The 22,488-nt window shown below is 54.7% G+C and overlaps 1 protein-coding gene across 6 annotated transcripts in view; it reads left to right on the forward strand.

The window, feature by feature from the left end:
- ARAP1 (ArfGAP with RhoGAP domain, ankyrin repeat and PH domain 1) overlaps positions 1 to 22,488 on the forward strand; it is a 65,805-nt gene that overhangs the window by 34,195 nt on the left and 9,122 nt on the right. For 5 of the 6 annotated variants that reach the window (XM_081282324.1, XM_081282326.1, XM_081282327.1 and 2 more), the window contains 24 exons: positions 2,664 to 2,806; positions 3,594 to 3,661; positions 4,269 to 4,390; positions 4,549 to 4,698; positions 5,078 to 5,147; positions 5,426 to 5,546; positions 5,948 to 6,150; positions 6,505 to 6,611; positions 9,173 to 9,372; positions 11,325 to 11,410; positions 12,878 to 13,060; positions 14,116 to 14,290; positions 15,456 to 15,590; positions 17,635 to 17,770; positions 18,068 to 18,170; positions 19,005 to 19,200; positions 19,463 to 19,514; positions 19,630 to 19,793; positions 19,896 to 20,108; positions 20,414 to 20,519; positions 20,911 to 21,058; positions 21,148 to 21,234; positions 21,320 to 21,388; positions 21,679 to 21,796. In XM_081282324.1, the coding sequence (XP_081138450.1) occupies positions 2,664 to 2,806; positions 3,594 to 3,661; positions 4,269 to 4,390; positions 4,549 to 4,698; positions 5,078 to 5,147; positions 5,426 to 5,546; positions 5,948 to 6,150; positions 6,505 to 6,611; positions 9,173 to 9,372; positions 11,325 to 11,410; positions 12,878 to 13,060; positions 14,116 to 14,290; positions 15,456 to 15,590; positions 17,635 to 17,770; positions 18,068 to 18,170; positions 19,005 to 19,200; positions 19,463 to 19,514; positions 19,630 to 19,793; positions 19,896 to 20,108; positions 20,414 to 20,519; positions 20,911 to 21,058; positions 21,148 to 21,234; positions 21,320 to 21,388; positions 21,679 to 21,796 (3,155 nt within the window). Of the gene's footprint in view, positions 1 to 2,663; positions 2,807 to 3,593; positions 3,662 to 4,268; positions 4,391 to 4,548; positions 4,699 to 5,077; positions 5,148 to 5,425; positions 5,547 to 5,947; positions 6,151 to 6,504; positions 6,612 to 9,172; positions 9,373 to 11,324; positions 11,411 to 12,877; positions 13,061 to 13,803; positions 13,895 to 14,115; positions 14,291 to 15,455; positions 15,591 to 17,634; positions 17,771 to 18,067; positions 18,171 to 19,004; positions 19,201 to 19,462; positions 19,515 to 19,629; positions 19,794 to 19,895; positions 20,109 to 20,413; positions 20,520 to 20,910; positions 21,059 to 21,147; positions 21,235 to 21,319; positions 21,389 to 21,678; positions 21,797 to 22,488 lie in introns of those variants that run through there. The other variant, XM_081282329.1, reaches the window with a different exon arrangement.

Here is a 22,488-nt window from a genome sequence, read left to right on the forward strand (position 1 = left end):
GGCCTCATTTGCCAGGCTGTAGTGCTGGGATGGGTTCAAATCCAGCTGTAGGCCCAAGGACAAATTAAAATTTCTGCACCTCAGTTTTCTCATCTGTAAAGTAGGATAACAAGCCTTAAATTATAGAGCCCTTGAAAAAAGTAAATGAATAAATCCATGTAAAGTACTTAGAAGGTGGCTGGGAACACACATACATAGTCACACATCGTTTATTAATAAGAATTAATTAATCTAGATAGTCATTTGTTTATAAATCTCCGCTCAATTCTGAGGATACGAGAACAGAAGGTGGGGTGGAGGCAGAGGTCTCAGTGTGGCAGACCAGACAGTCAGGACAGGGATGGGGACGGACTGGGAACCAGAGTGAAGGGGCTGATGCCACCTGGATACCAACAGTGAGGAGCAGTGGGCAGCCTGGCCCTGTTGCCCCCCTCTTCCCATCAGCCCTTAGACCTGGGCAGGTGTTGGGAGCTACACCCCTTCAGCCTTGCTTGGTGCTCTTGGCATTTGGGAAGCAGCAGAGTGATTGATGGACTTGCTTGTCAAGCAGTCTCCAAGGACATTGTTCTGACCAGCTGGGGCATGTTCTTGGGCCTGTGGGCACTCAGTCATTTGGTTCTTTGGTCATCATTCATACTTCATTTGCTTCTCTTTCAACCCTAATGACCAATTTACCCACCTGCCCATAGACTACCTTTCCTCCCACCCCCCAGTCCAACGTGCTCTTGCCACCAACTCAGCCAGGCCCTCCCTGCCCTGGATAGTGGGAATATTGAGTCAGATGCTACCCCTGCTCTAAAGGGACCTAAGGGTCAAATGGGGGAGAATGGGTCAAATGGTACTGTGCCCACCAGAGGGTTTTCAGCTAAACGTTCAAGCTCTTGAGACCACCACAGCCCCATTGAGACCGCCACAGCCCCCTCGATATCAGGTTCTCAGAGAGGCAGACAGGGTCCAGAGCAGCTTGCCACCAGCAGCTGCAGGTCTTCCTCTGCTATGGGGTCCCCGTGGCATACATGCAACATCTGCACGTTCTCCATGGTCCTCCAGGTGACAGCTCAGAGGGAGGGGCTGAGGAATCAGAGTGGACATGTGGCTCGCAGGGAGCCAAGCCTGGTTTAGAAACCTCTTGTACCAAGAGGGCAACCACACATGCGTGGCTTTAGGCCCTGCCTGGGATGTACCTCGTTATAAGTCACCCCAGTGGGGGAAGCTCAAGCTCTGGCTTATCTCCCAGATTCAGAGTCTACTGACAGTTCCCAATGCAGGCCAGCGTGCCAGTGCAGTGCTGCCTAGTAACAAGGCTGCCAGGCCACCAGGCAGAGTGTCCAGAGGGAGAGGACTGGAAGCCAGCTGAAGGTCAGACTGCAAAGGAGCGGGTGGGCACATTCCCTTTGGTTATGCACTACAATTCGGAAGTAGTTACGTGTCCTAAGAAACGCGGGTTGGAGCTAGGGGTTCAGATCTGCTTAGACACTAGCACAGTAACCGTCACAAGGGACTTTGAAGTATCTTTTGGAATAATTTTGTATGAAGTTCATAATGGAGGGAAACATAGGGACTAGGGGAGCAGACGGGAGGGCTCAGGGCAGACTTTCAGAGGAGGACTTGATCTAGAGCTGAAGAAGGGCGTACAACAGCCCCATGTTGACCCAGTCCTGCCCTCCTAGTCCTCCTTGCTTTTAACACACTGTTGGTCATTGCCAGGAATATGGGAACAGACCAGACCAAAAATAACCAAGGGAAGCTGCCCACTCTGCTGCTCTTTGTTGGCCCCTGTAGGACACTGGCAGAGGCAGGTGGTGGGACCTGGCCTCCAGGGCTCTGCACTTGTTCCAGCTGGTGTTGCCTGAACATCCTGTGTACTGTCCTGTGTCATATCTTGTCTGTTAATCCCCCACCACCCTCCCAGTGCAAATAGTCCCATTTTATAGAAGAGGAAACTGAGGTTCAGAGAGGCGCGGCACTTGTCCCAGAACACACAGGAGCTAAAGAGACTGAGGCGATGTTCAGACCTTGCCTTTGATGACAAAGACCAGACAGAAACAGGTGGTGTGAGAGCCCAGGGGGCCCTGAACCTGTCCCTGGAGAGTTGGGGGAGGAGAGCGATAGTGGAGATGAAGAAGTGGTGTCATGAGAGATGAGTATATTGGGGCGAGGTGAGTTGAGGGGTCTGAGGGTACCCAGGAGTAGTATTGAAGTCTGGACAAGAGGGAAGGTAGCCTTAGTCCAGAGACCCACAGTTCAGGGGCTCAGGAGGTGGTTTTGGAGACTCTGGTTTGTGCCTTCAGCCTCAATGTCCATTTCATTTCTGTCCCATTTCTTTGCCAACAAATGCCTTCCTACCCTTAAAAGTGCAGATTCAGCATCACCTCCCCCAGGAAACCTTCTCTGACCTCCATTCTAGTCTCTATCCTTCCTCCAGAGTGGACACCCAGTGGCTAAATTCTGGAATATTGGGGATAGGTGACGAGCTCATTCAGGTTGAGGAGGGCGCTTGCTTCCCTTAGACTTTGTGCCGGGAAGGGTCTCTGTCAGGAAAGTAAGGTGAGGGGCTGTGTGAGGAGCTCCCGAGGGGGGCGTCTGTAGGGTGTGGGTGTGCGGCAGCCAGGTGAGTCCTGCCTCTGTTGCTTAGTGACACTGAGCATCTGTTCTCTTCCCAGCCTTCCCTCCAAGGAGGAATTGTTGCCACCACTGTCATCCCATCCACAGCCAGAGCCAGAGGAGCCTGCATCCACCGTCCCCCAGGGGCCTCCCTGCCCCCCAGAGATCCCTCCAAAGCCTCCCCGCCAGCCACCGGAGTTTGGTGGGTACTGCAGCCAGATGGGGCTCCTGGCAAGTTACCTGGGATTAGCCCTGGAGAGCATGCGAGGGTGACGCTTACCTTGCTGCCTGCCTGCCACCAGCCCACTGTGCTGCCTGAGCAGGTCATGGGTCTCCCCGAGTATCATTTTTATCTGCAAAATGGAGACTGCTTGCCAGGCGTGGTGGTGCATGCCTATAATCCCAGCAGTCTGGGAGGCTGAGGTAGGAGGATTACAAGTTGAAAGCCAGCCTCAGCAACTTAGTGAGGCCCTGAGCAACTTAGCGAGACCCTGTCTCTAACTAAACTATAAGAAGGGATGGGGAAGTGACTCAGTGGTTAAGTGCCCCTGAGTTCAATCCCTGTACCAAAAATGTAAAAAAACTAAATAAATAAAATGGAGCCGGTGCGCCTGCCTGATCTCCTGACCACTATGGGCGGGACACAGCCTGAGTGAGCCTTGGCTTCAGGGTAGGGAGTGCTCCCATGGAGCCGGCTTGCGGCTGTGGGGTGGTCTACTTTCCTTAATTCTTGTTGCCTTTGTAGCCTTTTGGGGGCCGTCCCTTCTCCGACCTCCAAGCTTGCTGCCTGGTCAGACCTCCCTGTGGTGGCCCTGCCTCTTCTTTGATATAAATAGCACTTCCTGTCCCCGTGCCTTTTTTGAAAGCCAGGCTAGGGTGGGGGTGGGAGCTGTGGTATGGAGGTGGGCTTTTTGAAGCCAAGCTGCCAAGTCTCGAGAGGTATGGCCAAGCCATTTGCTGCAGGGTCTCCCCCACCTCTTTCTCACCAGATGACTCTGACTATGATGAAATCCCAGAGGAGGGGCCTAGGGCCCCGGCCAGCGTGATGACCAAGAAGGTGGGCAGGACAGCGGGCAGGTTGGGTTGCCTGCTGTTAGTGTGGAGGGAGGGCCGCCCAGCTGCCTCCTAGACCTGGGGACCACCGGAGAGTGGGCTGCTGTTCCCCAAGGGAGTTCCCTTTCCCATTTCTTTGTCTTGCCATGCAGGGGTAGAGTCCAGTGCAACCCCAGAACCTTGAACCAGGGGTCTGGGCTCTGCTCTGGGGCTTCTGCTCCAGGCTTCAACTGTATCTATATATGTGTGGACTGCCCCCTCCCTCTGTATCTGTCTTGGAGCAGCTGTCCCTCTGTCTATTTTACTTTCTGTGTTCCCATGCCACCCTCTCTCAGAGCTTGTCTTCTCTCCCTCGTCCTGAGTCTTTCTCTTTCTTAGCTTTCTGTCTTTGTCCCTGTCCTAGATCTCTGTGTGCCACTGGGTCTCTGGTCCTTGTGAGCCTGGGTCCCAGCATGGTCTTAGCTGGCAGGGGTGGGGGTGGAAGAAGCAGAAGTAAAAATGCTGAGTTGTGTAGGGAAGGGATGGAGTGGACAGAGGTGCACGTGGCAACCCCCGGGGCTGTGATCTGGGGCTTGAAGGGAAGCCTGATGCTGAGTGGGCCTGGGGGGTAGGAGGAGCCCCCACCACGCCAAGTCCCACGGGCCGTGCGCGTGGCCAGTCTGCTGAGTGAGGGGGAGGAACTGTCCGGGGACGAGGAGGATGAGGATGACCACGCCTACGAGGGTGTCCCCAAGTGAGTGTCTACTCCTCTGGTAGTTCCCCCTCCCAGCCATCCTCCTTTTCAAAGCCCAGCCCCGCCCTCCCATCTCCCCAGCCCCGCCCTCCCATCTCCCCAGCCCCCACCCTGAGGGAGTCTCTATCCACTGCTCTCCGTCCCTCCTCTTTTCCTAGTGGTGGATGGCACACCAGTGGCCTGATCTCACCCTTGCCCAGCCTGACCCCTGAGCTCCCACCACAACCCATGGAGGAGCTGCCTGGGGCCTCCGGCCCCATTACACCAGTCATCAAGGCCGGCTGGCTGGACAAGAACCCACCACAGGGGTGAGTGAGGCCTCTTGGGTCCTGCTGGTGTCCACATGGGGTGGGCGTGCTCCAAGACACTGGTGTCATGGTTCCAGAGATCAGTGGACTCCAAGATTATTTGAGGGAGACTCCTTCCGACTTGCCCTAACCACTGATTATCCATATCACTATGTTTTATTGTTCTTAAGAAGTCCTATTTTGAGTCTGACTTCAGTCACTCTTGCTATAGGGAATGCCCATCTTCCTCTCAGTGACTACTTGAGATCCTTCCTCCCTTGTACCTGGCTGATCCTAACTTTGTATATGACTGCTGGGGTGGTGGGGCTAGGGTAATGCTGGAACCTCTCCCGTGACGTCTAGTCCTTTGATCTGTGGTCCTTCTGCCTCTTCTCTCCAGATCTTATATCTATCAGAAGCGATGGGTGAAATTGGATGCTGATCACCTGCGATATTTTGACAGTAACAAGGTGAGGCTTACTTAGATCAGTCCTGACTTGATCCCTGCTCAGGCTGGGCCTGGGCTAAACTTTGATGTTGGATCCAGGTGGAGTCTGAGTCCTCATTAACAGTGTGGTCTGACTCTTTGAACTGTGTCCTCCTGGCCCACGGGCAGTGTTTGGGGTCAGCACGGGGCGATCCCTGATCACTGCCGGAGACCTCTGCAGCCTTCGGTTCAGCTGAGGCTGAGGGAAGCAAGGGAGGTCCCCACCGCCCCCATGAAATATAGCTCTTGTCTCTTCCCCAGGATGCCTACTCTAAGCGCTTCATCTCTGTGGCCTGCATCTCCCGTGTGACTGCCATTGGGGACCAGAAGTTTGAAGTGATCACTAACAACCGGACCTTTGCTTTCCGGGCAGAGAGTGATGGTGGGGAGTGGGAGGGGTTGCATGTGTGGAGCGGGGAGAGGAAGCTGGAAGTTTGGTCAGATAAGGAGGAGGAAGAGACATCTGCTCCCCCACCTCACACCTAGGGAGGGAGGGAAAGAAGGGGCTGCTCTGACTGGCCCCCCACACTCCTTGACTCTCAGAACCACATATTCCCGTATGCAGGGGAAACAGGCTCAGACAGGTGAAGTGACTTACCCAGCCTAAGTGGCCCAAGCTGGGACAGGGGCCTGAGCTTGTTTGAGTCAGAGAAGTCAGGCAGAGGAAGAAGCGGCAGTCTGGGTGGACTTCTGGCAGAGGTGTTTCCCAAGGAGCCTAGGGCTAGGAGACCCTGGGGCTCCCTGCCAGGCTGAGCTCAGACTTATCCCTTCTTCTCTGCCTAGTGGAGCGGCAGGAGTGGATGCAGGCCCTGCAGCAGGCAGTGGCTGAGCAGCGTGCTCGGGCCCGGCTGGCCAGTGCTTATCTGTTGGGAGTTCGAGGCTCAGAGCAGCCAGAGCATGCTGGCAGCCTGGAGTTGCGTGGCTTTAAAAATAAGCTATATGTGACCGTGGTCGGTGACAAAGTGCAGCTCTATAAGAATCTGGAGGTGAGAAGGTTGGGTCAGGCCACTGAGGCTCCCCCTGCCCCATGTCTGCCACCCTGGTCCTTCTTCCTGTTCCCTGCCCGTCTCCGAGCCCTGTACTTTCAGCTCCACCTTCCCGGCACTGAGCCCAGGACTTTGCCTCCCCTCCTTCTGCCTCTGGATCTCAGCCCATCCCTTGCCTGCTCCCTGAGCACTGCCCTCCTGTCACCTCCTGGCTCTGGCACCTGCTCCTCGTTGCTCTGGACCCTGAGCGCAGGCCATTTCCCCATGCTTCGATCCCTGAGTCCTCCCTTATCTTTTTCCTGGGCACTTTCTAGTCCACCGAGGCCTCACCCTCATCCCTCCCTCTCCGGCCAGGAATACCACCTGGGCATCGGCATCACCTTCATCGACATGAGTGTGGGAAACGTGAAGGACTTGGATCGGCGCAGCTTTGACCTCACCACGCCCTACCGCATCTTCAGGTGTGCCTGCCCCCCCAGGCTCGCCTGCATCCTCGCCTTTAGTGTTCTCTTCATGTATGTGGAGCTGCCCCTGCTAGGATGGTTTTCTTCCCACCCAGCCCTGCCCCACCTGTGCAGGTCCTTTGCTTTTTCTTGCTGAGCTGCTCGGGTCTCTCCTTTCTAAGTGGACGCCTCACTGCACTCTGCTTCCCACTGGTCCCCCGTACCCCATGCCTACCGCACAGCTCACAGGTCACCCCTACCAGCTTGCTTCACCAGCCAGCTGCTCCCCCACTCCACTCCCCCCTGCTGCCCTCTGGCTGCCCTGCTTCCCCCCACCCCCCATTGGTGCTGGGGATCAATCCAGAGCCTGTGTGTGCGAGGCAAGCCCTCTTCCCTCAGCTACTCCCCAGTCCAGCCCTGCTCTCTTGATAGTGCTTTTGCTGTCATGAATGTTCCCTCCACTCAAAGGTTCCTCATTTTGTCTTGAGGGTATGTTCTGGATGCTCCTCCTTGTTCTCCAGCTTTCCTTCAGTGTCTGCGTCTATCCTCTGTTCTCTCCCTGAGCAGCCTTACCACTTCCAGACTTTCAGCTGCCACTTCTGAGGCACCATGCTGTGCCTGGGTCCCAGCCATGGGCCCACCTCTGATTAGTTGTGTGACCTGGGAGTCCACTGCCTTGTCTGTGCCCCTGTTTCCTAGAGACTGAGGACTCCAACACTGTGGGAACCACTCTGTATCACCGTTCTCACTGCCACCATCTTTGCCCTTAGCCCAGCTGGCTCTCCAGTTCTAGGCCTGTGTGTCTGACAGCTCTGTGGACATCTCCTTTCGTAGGGTCCCCTGATCCTCCCAGGGCTCCATCTCTACCCCTGAGAATCCCTGCGTCTCCTTACCACTGTGCAAATCTGCCACCGCCCCTGTCTTGCCCCACCTCTATCTGTTCCTGTTCCTTTGCCCTTACCCTCTTGGCCTGGGCCTGACTGGCCCTCTGACCCCAGACCCCTACCTCTTCACTCTGTGGCTGCCTGTGCCACTTTGCTCTGTTCACTGTGACCACAGAGTGTTAGCCGTTTCGTTGAAAGCCAAGTTTTTATTTGTTCATTTCTTACATTTGAAGTACTAATGACATCTTGGCCTGAGATTTTTGCTGTAATTCTTTTCCTTCTTCTTTTTTTGGTGGCACTAGGGATTGAACCCCGGGCCTAGCACATACTAGACAAGCACTCTACCACTGAGCCTTATCCTCAGCCCTTTTTAAAATTTTACTTCAAGACAGGGTCTTGCTCAGTTGCTGAGGCTGGCCTTGAGCTTGTGATCCTCCTGCCCCAGCCTCCTTAGTAGCTGGATTACAGGTGTGTATCACTTCACCGGCAGTCCAGAATTCTTTTTTTTTTTAAATATTCATTTTTCAGTTGTAGTTGGACACAATACCTTTTTTTTTTTTTTTAACTTTTATGTGATGCTGGGGATCGAACCCAGGATCTCACATGTGCTAGGCAAGCGCTCTACCGCTGAGCCCCAGCCCCAGAATTCTTAATTAGCACACAACTGCAACCACCCATGTGATGGGGTTTCCCCTTTATTTCTGTTTTACAGAGGCCACTCACTCTCCTCATCAACCTTAATTAGGTTGATTGGATGGATGTTCAGCACAAAGGGCTTCCCCCACCTGAAATACAGGGTGCTCACGGTTGGGTGTAGGCACACAAAGATGGACTTGGAACTTGCTAGGCTTTGGAAGCTTTGGGAATTCCAGTGACAGGCTTTTGTGGATAAGGGGAGTCTTCAGCCCCTCTTGTAAAGTGGTGCTAACATCCATTACCTCTCTATCAGTAACGCCTTTCTCAGCATGGTGGTAGGTGCATATGTGGTGCAGAATCTTGAATATACGTGTGGCTTGGAGGTGGTGGTGGCAGCAGGGAAAGAGCCAGGGGGGTCTTTTTGGGGTGGGGGACACTCATCCATTTATTGTCCATCTAGGACTTTCTACGTGAAGAGCAGGAAATGGTATGACAGGGCTCTAGGTATCTGTGTATATTGGGTCAATGTCTTTGGACTCATGGGACTGGAATAGGAAGGCGGTTAAAGATGCGGATGGCATAGGGGTCTTTTAGAGACATATCTGTACCCTTCCCTTACTCCCACTTCAAACCACTATAGATGCTCGGCTGTGCTGGGGGTACGCCTTGACCTCCTCTGCCTAGCACAGGCCCATGTGGTCCTGGAGTGCCCATGTGTTGCCCTGCCCCTCTGCACATGCTGTCCCCTCTGTCTAGAATGCCCTTCCACCACCGTTCACCTAGCTCAGCCCTGCTCATCTATCAGGTCTTAGTTCATGCATCATTTCTTTCCACCTCCCTGGCCTGGGCAGAGTCCCCCCGCTCCATCTATACCTCAGATTCAGTGTCCTTTCCTTTGTCCATGCCTGCCTTCCTCACCAGACTCAGAAGGCCTCTCTTTTTCAGGAACTCCTAAAGCCTTGTTCTGCACCCCTCCCCGCCCTGATGCTGTGCTCCTTCCTGCTGCCCCAAGTCCCTCTGGGCCCTTTCCCAGCAGTCCTCTTACTCCTGTGTTCCCAGCTTCTCGGCCGAGTCAGAGCTAGAGAAAGAGCAGTGGCTGGAGGCCATGCAGGGAGCCATTGCTGAGGCTCTGTCCACCTCGGAAGTGACTGAGCGCATCTGGGCCGCAGCCCCCAACAGGTTCTGTGCTGACTGTGGGGCTGCACAGCCCGACTGGGCCTCCATCAACCTCTGCGTCGTCATCTGCAAGCGCTGTGCAGGTGTGTGCGTGTGAGGGGCTCCAGGCATACGGGGTCAGGGCTGGTGAGTTGGGACAGCAGGTTGCCTGTGCTACAGAAGGGACTGGAGTCACTGTTCATAAAGTTGCTCTTTCCCGCTAAGCCCTTCTCACCAGGTTTAACCTTAAGTCCTTACACAGCATGGCAGGGGTTCCATTTTCACAACATGGGTGAGTACATTGAGGCACAGATAAGGAAAATGGTTTGTTCAAGATCACCCCTAGGGACTGGAGTTGTGGCTCAGTGGTAGAGTGCTTGCCTAGCAAGTGTGAGGCACTGGGTTCGATTCTCACACCGCATGTAAATAAATAAGATAAAGGTCCATAAAAACTAAAAAATATTTATTTATATATATAAGAAGATCACCCAGCAATTAAGTGAGTCTGGATTTAAGCCCAGGCCAGTTGGGTCTGGTATCCCTGTGACATTGGAAGACTAGGGGGAGGTCAGCCAGGTGGGTGGGAAGAGCTGCTGTTTGTCCAGAGGGGCTAGGAGGCAGGAGACCCAGGGACCTGTCAGATTTGTGGATCAAACTCTGACTGGTGGCTAGAAGCTGAGATTGGAGACCAGTCGGAGGACTACTGCAGGGTCCAGGATAGAGAGCAGTGGGAGGTCTGGCCTGGGCAAGGGATGAGTACTCAGGGTTGTTTAAGATCTGTGTTGTAAAAGTCTCAGTGAGGAGGGTGAGAATGAGAGGGTGGAGCCTGGATGCATTCACCCCACTGAATTTATTAAGGGGTTTCCCTGTGCCAGATGCTGTGCCAGACATTGAACCCTCATGGGAGCTGTCAGTGCCCAGGTGGTGGCTTTGGTTGACTGCAAGTGGGGATCCTCTGAAGTGGGGATCCATGGGGAGGGACAGGCCTGGGGAAAGCACTGAGCTCGGGGAAGAACCCCAAGGCCTGTGGGACTTCTAAGGCAAAGGTTCAGGGGTCTGGGGCCATGAGGTTGGGGTACAGGAAAGTGATGACCCAGTTGGGGAACATGAGAAGGGCATCAGCTCGTGGAGTCGTGAGGCTGACTGGAGAGGACAACATAGGTGTTCCAAGGGAGGCAGGCCAAGGCCAGAGCCGCCCCAACTCCCCTCCCTGTTCTAGGGGTCCCCGTTGTTACCTGTAGTTGAGCAAGGCTTCATTCCCTACAGCCCCTCCTTTCATTCTGCCAAGGTTAACTGGTGCTTATCGTATGCCAGGCTTTGTTCTGGGCAGTGAGGAAGGAACCCTGAAAAGGGCAGGCAGGACTCGGGCAGCCTGCAGGCTGCTGACATTCTAGCAGGGAGGCAGAAAACACAAAAACCAAGAGAAGTGCTGGGAGTGCTAGAGAGAATGTGCTGTTGTCCAGGAATCCCTCCCGGAGTAGGTGATGTGTCAGTAGAGATCTGAAGGACAGGAAGGAGTGGCCTTGGGGGATGGGGATGGGAGTCCAGGCAGAAACATGGGGCTGGAGGAAGTGTGGGGAATTTAGATTGGTCCCAGGGACCACTGGAGGTTGTAAAGAGGTATATGCCTTTTAAAGCCATTTCACTGCAGGGCTGAGTGGAAAGTGGCCTGACAGAACCAGCCCAGTGGGAGTCTAGGGAGGCAGGGTGGTGGCGGGATGGTGGGATGGGGGTGGCAGCAAGAGTCCAGGTGAGAGGATGTGTGAGGCACTGGGACCTGGTCAGATTTGTGGATCAGACTCTGACTGGTGGCTAGAAACTGAGATTGGAGACCAGTTGGGGGACGACTGCAGGGTCCAGGATGGAGAGCAGGAGGAGGTCTGGCGAGAGTTGCAAGGCACAGTGCTGTGATGTGGGGAGCAGGGGTGCATGATCAGGCTCCAGAGTTATGCCTCAGGTAGAGCCTCAGACCCGGGCCCTGGGGCCTGCTGGGGGTAGGTGGTACTCACATGAAGGGGAGGGCCCGTGTGACCGGAGTCTGGCCCTCTGTTTACAGGGGAGCACCGGGGCCTGGGCGCTGCAGTCTCCAAGGTGCGGAGCCTGAAGATGGACAGGAAGGTGTGGACAGAAACACTCATCGAGGTGGGCAAAGCCCCTGCTTGCCACCAATACTTAAGATTTGCCCCCCTCAGCTGCTCTCTGGGTCTCCCAACTCCTGTCCCCATCTCACTGACCCCAGCACCTTGGAGCTAGGGAGACCTTTGTGATAATGTAGTGGGTGGGGATCTTAGAAAAACTGACTTTTGGCAAAGTCAGCAAACTAGCCAGTGAGCTAAGAATGTGTTTACAGTTTTCAAGGGTTATAAAAAAAAGGAAGATGTAACAGAGACTGTATAAGCCTGTAAAACACAAAGCTATTTATTATTTGGCCTTTTTGGAGGATTTGCTGAGCCCTGATCTAGTTCAACTGTCATCCCATTGTACAGATGTGGCTGTAGTGGGCTTGAGATTACCCAGCAAATCCATACTGACCACACAGCCCTGCCCCTCTCCATCCCACCTCCTGGCTGACCTGGGCCTTCTCCTCCACCTCAGACATCCCCTCAGAGCCTCTTCCCCTTCACTTTATCTGAACTCATCCACACCAATGGATATGAGGAGGCAGGCTTTGGGGTACACACAGATGTAAACATGTGTTTCAGCGTACTTGAAGTTCCCTGGTACCCAGATGTGTGGTAGTTGCAGTGGAGAACATGGAGCAGGAGGCTAGTCCCAGGGACCTACCTCATAGGGCATGGCTGACAGCATCAGCCAAGCTGGGGATTTCAGAGCAATCTGGGCGTCACATCCATTTGCTCTGTCCTCACTGTGTGTGTGGTACATAAGGACTTTGCCGTTGTTAATTAACTTGACTTTCAAAACAATCCTGTGAGTTAGGATTAAATACCCAGTATACAGTTGAGGACGCTAAGGCTCAGGGAGAAAAATAACTTGTTAAAGCCACAAAGCAAGTCTGTAGTGGTAGGGCCTATTTCTGCTTTTACTCTACTGTGACTCCAGCACCCCACATAGGACCTGAGAAAGGGGAGGTGGAAAACCAAGGAAATTGCTGTGGAATGAATGTTGAGCACAGAAAAGAATGAACTAGCTCCTGGACCCCTGTACTCTCCTAGAATTTGCACCCCCCCCCCCCCCCCCGCCGCCACCCGCACCCAGACAGGAATGTCAAGACAGGAGATGTTTCCAAAACCCCTGCCTATCCCATTGGCTGACAGGTTTGACAACACCCCCACCCAGGACAGACTCAGGAATGCAGAGTTCCAGATGTGGGGCTGGGTGGGGCAATGACAGGGTCCCCAGGGACCAAGCACCAGGCCTGGGGCGTTCACCTGTCAGACTGTCTGCCTCTTGTCCTGTGCTGAGCCGAGGAACTGGCTTAGCGCCCATGACTTAGATGGGGGCACTCACATCTCCCAGCAAGCCAGGCCACTCCTCTCTTTCCCCACTGGGGAATGGGGGAGTGTCCTAGCTCTCCAAGGCCACAACCTCAGGGAAACCCACCCCCTCCCCCATCGGTCACCCCCTCTGACCTCTTTCCCGTACCTGCAGCTCTTCTTACAGCTGGGCAATGGTGCTGGGAACCGCTTCTGGGCAGCCAATGTGCCCCCCAGCGAGGCCCTGCAGCCCAGCAGCAGCCCCGTTGCCCGGCGGCACCACCTGGAGGCCAAGTACAGGGAGGGCAAATACCGCCGCTACCACCCACTCTTTGGCAACCAGGAGGAGCTGGACAAGGTCAGGGCACTGTACCTCTTGGGCCCTTGAGCTCATCCCTTTGTCCCTGCTTTGTCAGGACCCCTTGCAACTATCCCTTGTCTTCTTGCTACTCCATTTCTCTATCTCAACCCATCTTTTCTTCCAGCTCAGAACAATGAGTTGGTAAGTGGGGAAACTGAGGCTCAGAGGGAAGAAGGACCTAAGGAAACATTAGGGCAACGTAGGAGGAGCTAGGCCTTGGGCCTGTACCATGTTCCTACCATCTGTCTGCCTCCCTCTGGATTCCTCTGTTTCCCGCACCCCGTCCTGTTCCCTCTGAATCCTGCCAAAAGGAGTGAACTTGATGGGGATGCTATTTCCTGTCAGGCTCATGAAAAACAGCTGGACTGCGCCGACCCACCCCTATCCACACCCTATTCAAGATGAGGCCCCATATGGGCCCCAGGCCCTGACAGGCTGGGAGCCAAGTCTTCTGTCTTGATCTGGCTCAGCCTGGGTGGGAGGCAGCTTGCTCAAGGCAGGGGGATGCCATTGGTGACCTCTGGTCAGCCCTCAGTCCCTCCCCCAACCGGCCCCATCCCAGCATGCTCAGTCTAGCTCTAGAAGCCCAGTGGGAGCCAGGCCTCCACCTCCCAGGGACCCAGGCGTCCTGCCCCCAGCCCAGCCCAGTCTGGCCTGCAAGCCAGGAGGGCGGTAGATCCCATTGGTTGGGAAGGTCAGGCAGGCGGAGAGGAATTCAAATGTGGGAGGACTTAGCTACAAAGTCCCCCTCTGCCCCTCCATAAGGCAGAGGGAGCTTGAGATCCTCCTCCAAAGGCTGACCGACAGCTGTGTCCCAGGGCTGCCATCGGGGTGAGGCCGCTGCTAGGTGACCTGTGGCCGCCCTCCCTCCCCTTGTCTTTTCTGTTATTCTCTGTCTTCCCTCTGTTCTTTCAGTCTGAGGAGTCTTTCTATCTGGAGCCACCCCAGACCTGGGTGATTCCTTCCTCTTTCTTCTTTTCCTCTCCTCTCCTCTCCTCTACCCCATCTCCACTCACTCTCTGCTTGAGCTCACCCTCCCTTCCTTCTCCCAGGCCCTGTGTGCTGCAGTCACCACCACAGATCTGGCAGAGACCCAGGCACTTCTGGGCTGTGGGGCTGGGGTCAGCTGCTTCTCAGGGGACCCGCAGGCCCCCACGCCCCTGGCTCTCGCCGAGCAGGCCGGGCAAACACTGCAGATGGAGTTCCTTCGGAACAACCAGAACACGGGTGAGTGGCTGGTGGGACTGTTCCCCTTGTTAGATCCTCCTGCTGATAGGGACTGGCCCTTTGGAGGGATTTGTGGGGTGAAGGTCCAACAAGGACCAGAGGCTTGATTTATAGGCTACTCTGAAACTGCTGTCACAGGTCCTCGAGGCACCCTGGGGCAGCAGTGTGCGATGCGGGGTGTGTTTGGATTTGTGTACACTTGTGATTCATATATGTGTTCATTTGTGTCTCTGTGACTGTTATGTATTTGTGTGCCCCTTCCTAACTTGCAGGGTGGGTCCTGCAGGGTGGCATCTGTGTGTCAGGGCATGCACGCTCCAGAGCTGCTCTGGGTCTGTTTCCCTGTGGCGGGGAGGGGTGTTGAGGGCTTTGAGGTTTGCACATGCAATGTGTGTCTGCTGCTGTGTAGAGGCAGTATTGCATTTCTGTGTGTGTGACCTGCAGTGGACATGGCAGCCCTGTCCACTGCTCTGTTTGGGTGGAGCCCAGTCACAGACCTGGGTTGGGTCCCATTTGGCTCCTACTCCTGGGGTGGGTGAGGAGGGGGTGAATGGCGCTGGTCATGGCCCAGGCCTAGCCTCTGGAGCCACATCCCAGGACTGAGGGTGGAGCTCAGTGGCTGGGGTTCTGGGCTCTGGGCCATGGGCGGGTGGGGTATGCCGGGTTGGAGAGAGCCCAGGTGTCCAGGAGGCATAGGAGACCACCCAGCTGGCTTGGTCTGGAGGGTTGTAGGACACTCCCCCCTCACTTGCATAGCTGACCACTGGGAGCAAGGCTGGAGCCAGGCTGCTTTGCTGGGCTTCATGCTGTCTGGGACAAACCTGTCTCCAGGGATTGTTATTGAGTTGGCCCAAAGCCCCCCTCATTCTAGCGTGCCTGGCCTTGTACCTCCAATTGGGAGTGTGAGGGGGGCTGGGGGTCAGGCAGGCTTCCTAGGAGGATGGTCCTGGAGCTAAGTTTTGGGAATGAGTGGAGCTCCCACAGGTGGGCAGTGGTGGGGAAATAGCTTGTATGGAACCTAGGAGGTATGACTAGGAGCCTGGAAGTGCTGCTCAGGAAGCTGGGGGGCTGAGCTGGGACTTGAATGTGAGCCTGGGTGCCCAATACAAGAAGCCACCCTCCTGGATGGCCATCATGACCAGCCATTCTTTCCCCTGCTCCAAAGAGGTCCCTCGACTGGACTCGATGAAACCCCTGGAAAAGCACTACTCAGTTGTCCTGCCAACCGTGAGCCACAGCGGCTTCCTCTACAAGACTGCTTCTGCTGGCAAGCTGCTTCAGGATCGTCGTGCCCGGGAAGGTGGGTGCTATACCACCCCCCACCCTGGCCATGACATTCTGGCATGGCTGCAGGGCCAGGGAAGCCAGAGCTAGACAGTCTGGTGGACCCATGAGGGTGCCAAATGGACTAGCAGAGTCACCTGGAAGGCTCCCTGGGTATGTCTCTGGTACATAGTAGGTGCTTAAAAGATGGGCTAATTGGGGGTGTGATAGGGCAGTGCAGAGCAGGTCACTGCCAGAGTTTCCTTTCCACTAGAGAAGCCCAGACTCAGCCTCTAGGTGTGGTTCCATGCTGGGCATCTGGTATTTGGAACCTGTGGATGGTAGAAGGTTAGACGACTAACTTGAAGCTGCATCCTTTTCTGATCTCAGCCTTCCATTTACTCCTCAATCCTGAATATAACCCCAGTCCTTACCTCATCCCACAGTCAACTGTCCCAGCCCCTTACCTTGAAGACTCTCTCCCCTGGGCCATCTCTCTTGGCCTTGTAATTTTTCAGACATGCCAGATTATCCTCCACTAGGACCTTTCCTTTTGCTGTTTCCTTGTGCCCTAAATGCTTTTTCCAAACATCTGCATGATAGTCACTTCATTTGGATCTCAGTTTAAATGTTAGTCCTAACTGGGCATAGTGGCTTACTCCTATAATTCCAGCTACATGGGAGGCTGATGCAGGAGGATTGCGAGTTTGAGATCAGTCTGGGTAACTTAGAGAGACCCTGTCTCAAAATTTAAGATAAGGACTGGGGATGTAGCCTAGCATGCATGAGGTTCTGGGTTCAATCACCAGTACCACAAAAAAAAAAAAAAAATTAATATTTATTTTTTAGTTGTAGTTGTACACAATACCTTTATTTCACTTATTTATTTTTATGTGTTGCTGAGGATCAAACCTAGGGTCTTGCACATGTAAGACTCCACCAATGAGCCACAACCCCAGCCCCACGAAAAGTTTTTTAAAATATAAAAAAAAAAATCTTCCACAGAGATGTCATCCTGACCACCTTATCCCATCTGTCCCTTGACCTGACTTTTTCTTTGAACCATTTATCTGACAATGGTTTGTCTTTTAATAAAGTGTACATTGTATACTCTGCACCAATGGAACCCCAGTGCCTAGGAAGTGCTCAGTGCCTACCCAGTGGCATTTGGAACATGTCTACAGAATGAAGGGAAAGGCAGTGCTGGCACTTCGGGAGGGAGCACATCCTGGGGACAGGCTCATGGACACATCGTCACCCAGGGCAAATGTTGGGCCCTCCTAGATGAGATGACAGAGTTTGCTATGGGAACAGAGACCATTGCTCACTGCATCCCTCAGCACCTCCTCCAAGAAGCACCCCTGGGATGAATCCCTCCAAATCCAAAAATATTTCTTTGGGACTCTATGTTGTTCACGACCTCACTGCCCTGGTCTACCTCTGTCTGTCTGATAATGTCATTTATGTAACTGCCTGAGTCATCCTTTTTGCCCTGGGTGCCAGGAAGCTCTGAGCCATAGTGAAGCTCACTGCTGTGAACTGTATAAGCCTTCATGGCCTTGACCTTCTTCTGTTCTTCCCATTACCTTTCGTGGTCCGGACTCCCTATTCTGTTTCCTGTATGGGATTTTGTGGGTCTCCTCAGATGTAGGAAGAGGCAATATCTGGAGTAATGGGAGCTTCTGGCAAAAAAGGGTGGGGCAAAGGGTGGGCACAGAAGGTTTCCTGTGGTATTTGGGCCATGGGTGGAGGTAACAAATACTGGAGGTGGGCAGAGAGGTGGGCAGGTCAGACCTGGCAGCTCCTTGAGTGCCAGGTTGATGTCACAGACTGTCCTGGGGAATGGTTTTAAGCAGAGGAGGCTGCTGGGAGTCCAGGAGACCAATGAAGAGGATACTGTAGAGATCTGGGGGAGAAGATGAGGTGTAGACTGGGCTGGGGTGTTAAGGCTGCAGAAAGGGAAATGGAATGGGGAGATGGACATGGGGCAGGTAGGAGTAGGGACCCAGGGAGCATATAGAGATGGTTTCCACATGATGTGGGAGAATCCCTTATACCTTCTCTGTACAACTTCTTTCCAGAGTTTAGTCGACGCTGGTGTGTCCTTAGTGACGGGGTCCTGAGCTACTATGAGAATGAGCGCACAGTGACACCCAACGGGGAGATTCGGGCCAGTGAGATTGTGTGCCTGGCAGTGCCCCCTCCTGACACTCATGGGTGAGCACCCCTGGCCAGAATCACACACTATTGGTGCTGTGTGGTCCAACCTCCAACTGGGGAGACAAGGAAATCGCCCAGAGAAGGGCAGGACTTGTCCAGGGCCATACAGTAAACTGGAACTGTACAAGTGCTGACCCAGGCTCCTGAGACTCTAGGCCAAGGCTTTTCTACCACCTCTTAAGGGGCCAGGGGAAAAGCAATGGTAAGGGCAGTGGGGGTTGCTGGAGAATGGTAGGTGTTGGGTGGGGGGTGGGCCTGGGTGAGGTGCATGAGTCCTGGCCTGTGTGTTTTCAGCTTTGAGCACACCTTTGAGGTATACACAGAGGGAGAACGTCTGTACCTTTTTGGGCTGGAGAGTGCGGAGCTGGTTCATGAATGGGTCAAGTGCATTGCCAAGGTAGGTCTGTTTTAGCAGGGCTGTTGTCTGACAGAGGCAAGAGGGACCTCCTGGCTGATCCCATGAACCCCAGCTCCCACATCTCTGATAGAGCAAGGGCTGGACAAAGGGCAGCCTACATGATGGGGAACAGGCCTCTCGGGCCAAGGGCTGGAGATAGTCTGTAGCCCTATGGTGGGACGTTAGGAGACCTGTGTCAATCCTACAGGCTGTGGGATCCGTGTTGGATGAGTAGCCATCTTAGAATGGACAATGCTGCATCTGTAGTGATCAGGGGAGGCTTCTTGTTGCTAAAGGCATGTAAGCAGAGGCTAGAGGAAGGAGTCAGGAAGCCTCCAGAAAAGAGCCCTACCTTGGAAACTAGAGCCAAGTGCCCTCTGGGGTCCCCTGTATTGTGAAAGCCTAGAGTTCTTTTTATCATTCACTTGTTTGTTGGTCAGTGGCTGGGCCCTGAGGATCAGTGCTCAGAGTTCAGGGGACCTGATGAGCCACTTGGTCCTGGCTCTTCAGTAGCTCCCATGTGGGTCAGGGAGACAGATGGGTCCAGACAGCAACAACAGTGTAGTCAGCGCCATAACAGAAGCCAGAATGCTTGGCACCGTGGAGGCCCAGAGCAGGGACATCCCTGGCGGTGTCTGGGAAGGTTTCCAGAGGAGGATACATCTGAGTGGATGGGCATGATACCAAAGCTTCATCACTGTTGGGTTCCTCCTGGAAGAGAAGAGGAAGCAGCTGGGTGGGAAGAGGGCTCTTGCTCCAAGCCATGGAGCTGGGGTACCTGGACAGGCAGTGCTGTTGGCTGATGGGGTCTCTTGTGGCCATCTTCCTCACCAGGCATTCGTGTCTCCCTTGGCTGAGGATCTGCTGACCCGGGATTTTGAGCGGCTTGGGCGGCTACCCTACAAAGCTGGTTTGAGCCTCCAGCGTGCCCAGGAAGGCTGGTTTGCCCTCACTGGCTCTGAGCTCCATGCTGTCTTTCCAGAGGGACCCTGCGAAGAGCCATTGCAGCTACGGAGACTGCAGGAACTTTGTGCGTGGACTCGGGCCTGGACCCCTAACCTCCAGGGCACCCTATCCCAGCCCCTGCCTGGAAGTCTGAACCCTATCCTGGCTTGGCCAGAAGGAGCCAGCCTGTCCTCCCTTGTCTTCTTCTGCCCTTGGGGTGCATCTTAGTGATCCTCCAGGTGGGCGGGTGAATGCTGCGGAGTGGGTGTGCTCAGAAAGTCTCTGGAGAGATCAGGTTGGGGATAATGACCAGGGACTGGGCCTCACCTTGACTGGCCTCTCCACAGCCATCCAAGGTGACAGTGAGAACCAGGTGCTGGTGCTGGTGGAGCGAAGGAGGTGAGTCACTGCTGCCCTTGGGCTCTGAGAAGGCTGAGAGGGTCTGACAGGCATGGGAAGAGGTGGGACAGGGGATAGACCGAGGTAGGGCAGTGAGTGACTGTCCCTGTTCCAGGACCTTGTACATCCAAGGAGAGCGGCGGCTGGACTTCACGGGTTGGCTGGGGGCCATCCAGAAAGCAGCAGCCAGCTTGGGGGACACACTGTCTGAGCAGCAGCTTGGGGACTCAGACATCCCTGTGATTGTTTACCGTTGTGTGGACTATATCACGCAGTGTGGTGAGCCCCTCCCCTATTGCCCAGGCTCCACCCCTCAGATACCCAGCCCCCAGTGGCCAGGATCCCTCTGAAAGTAGCTGCATGTCCCTGGCCCCTCCCCAGGCTTGACCTCTGAGGGCATCTATCGCAAGTGTGGCCAGACATCAAAGACACAGCGGCTATTGGAGAGCCTGCGGCAGGATGCACGCTCTGTGCACCTCAAGGAGGGCGAACAGCACGTGGATGATGTCTCCTCTGCACTCAAACGCTTCCTACGCGACCTGCCAGATGGGCTCTTCACTCGCACCCAACGGCTGGCCTGGCTAGAGGCCTCGGGTGAGCCTGCAGTCCATGCCCAGCCTTGTCCCCTTATATCTCTGAATTCTCTCCTGGTCCCTGTCATGCACTTGGATTAGGCATTGCCTCTGCTGGTGGGCTCCCGCCCCACTTTCTTCTGTTGTCACTGCACGAAGACAGGCCCCTCAGAGATAGGTAATTCCTTGTCTTTTCCGAGTGCCTAGCCTGCTTTGACTGGGAGGGTCAGGGGGTGCTGTCACCAGTATGAGAGGCAGAGCTGCCAAAGGGTAGGTCAGAGGAGGTGGCTGCAGAAGACCCTGACGCAATCTGTTTTCCCCTACCAGAGATTGAGGATGAGGAAGAGAAACTTTCCAGGTACCGAGAGCTTCTGATGCATCTGCCCCGTGTCAACCGGGCCACCGTGAAAGCCCTTATCAGCCACCTGTACTGGTGAGGGCTGATACTGATGCAAGGCTGTGGGGGGAAGGGGTGGAGAAGGTTCCTCTACTCCCACCCTGGTTGCCTGCCCTCCCCTGGGAACCAGGTAGGCCTGGGGACTGAGTATTGACTATGATCTGTCCTGATCTCAACTTTACTTCCTGTGGGATGGGAGAGTAGAGGATTTTTCAGGTAACTTGTCTAGATTTCCCAGCTGCCCATCTCTACTCTTTGCCAGGACCCTAGACATGTTCCCTTCCACCCTTAACTAGGGGTCTACTCTGACCAGGACCTTCCTGGTCGTTCTAGTGGCCAGTCTTGGATCTCTCAGGAACTAAGAAGATGGGACAGGGAAGTTCTGGACTGGACTCCTCACTCATGGCCTCTGTTCTCCCCTCTCCAGTGTCCAGTGCTTCTCAGACACGAACCAGATGAACACACACAACCTGGCTATTGTGTTTGGGCCTACGCTCTTCCAGACAGATGGGCAGGACTACAAAGCTGGCCGGGTGGTGGAAGACCTTATTAGCCATTACGTGGTGGTGTTTAGTGTGCGTCCCCAGGCCGTGGAAGGGGGGAGTGGAGGGCTGAGCCTCTCAGATGGCAGCAATCATTTTCCTTTTCCCTTTCCCCTCCCCAGGTGGACGAGGAGGAGCTGAGGAAGCAGAGAGAGGAGATCACTGCCATTGTGAAGATGAGAGTGGCTGGCACTGCCAGTGGGACTCAGGTGGAGGCCAGGGCCTGGGCGGGATCTCAGGCTGGCTGCCTGTACCTGCTGCCCAGACCTCCATCTGAGCCCTGTCTCCCTGCAGCATGCTGGTGACTTCATCTGCACAGTGTACCTGGAAGAGAAGAAGGCAGAAACAGAGCAGCATGTCAAGGTGGGGGCTGGGGACCTAGAGGCCAAGGGGCCAGTAGAGGTAGGCTGGGCGAGGGGCAGACCCACATTACCAGGGAGCACAGCTTCCATCCCAAGGAGAGCCCAGTTTGGGACCAGGTACTGGTCCTGGTCCTGTCTCTTCCCCTACTCATCAGGACCCTCTGAGACACCCCTCCGCATCCTAGGACTCAGAAGACGCTGAGAGGGATGGGGTTAGGCCTGAATCACACAGTAAGGTGGTAACAGAGTAGGATTGGGGCCAGGGTAGGCTGATCTTCTTGGTCACTGCAGATCCCTGCATCCATGACAGCTGAGGAGCTTACCCTGGAGATCCTGGACCGCCGGAATGTGGGCATCAGGGAGAAGGACTACTGGACTTGCTTTGAAGTCAGTGAGAAGGAGGAGGCAGGTAGGTGGCCACCAGGACTGGTAGAACACACGGTGTGGCCCGTCTCGTCTGATCTGCAGCCCATCTGTCCTCCTTCCCTTGCAGTATAGCAACTATGGTGTGAAAAGGGTTGTGATGACACCCGTTGCTATCACACACTGGTGAAGACTGTGGTCTCTGTGATGGTGGTGACAGGGAGCTGGTAGGGGTTGAGGTGAAGACTGTAACAGGGCTAATATAGGAGGCTGATAGTGAAGGGGTAGATGTGTCAGCTGACGAGGTTTTCACAGGTGTCAGAGAGTGATGCTGCTTGTAGGAGTGACAGTGCTGAGTTTGGTAGGGGATTCGTGGGCCACACCATTCTTGGTGGTAAGGAGAGTGGTAGGTAGTGGTGACCCTTCATGCAGGGGATGGCGGTGTAGGTGAGGGTGGCTTTGATGGTGTGGAGGGCCTGGGTGGTGCAAGGGGCTGAGCAAGGGGGCGCGGCATCAGTGGAGGGTTATGTTTCACTGCTGTTTGTTGAGTGCCAGGCACTGGGCTGAGGGGCCAGGCTAACCATCCCTACCCTTGTGGGGGTCAGTCTGGTGTGGATGGAGACATTGATCCATTAATTCCATGAGCACACTGAGAAAACAGACGCCATGTTAACTGGTGTAGAGGAAAGGTCCCAGGAGTCACCAGAGCTTATGACAGGGTCTCTGGCTTTGGATTCT

The sequence above is a fragment of the Spermophilus citellus genome (genome assembly GCF_964194105.1).
Source record: "Spermophilus citellus genome assembly, chromosome: 2".
Lineage (NCBI taxonomy): Eukaryota > Metazoa > Chordata > Mammalia > Rodentia > Sciuridae > Spermophilus > Spermophilus citellus.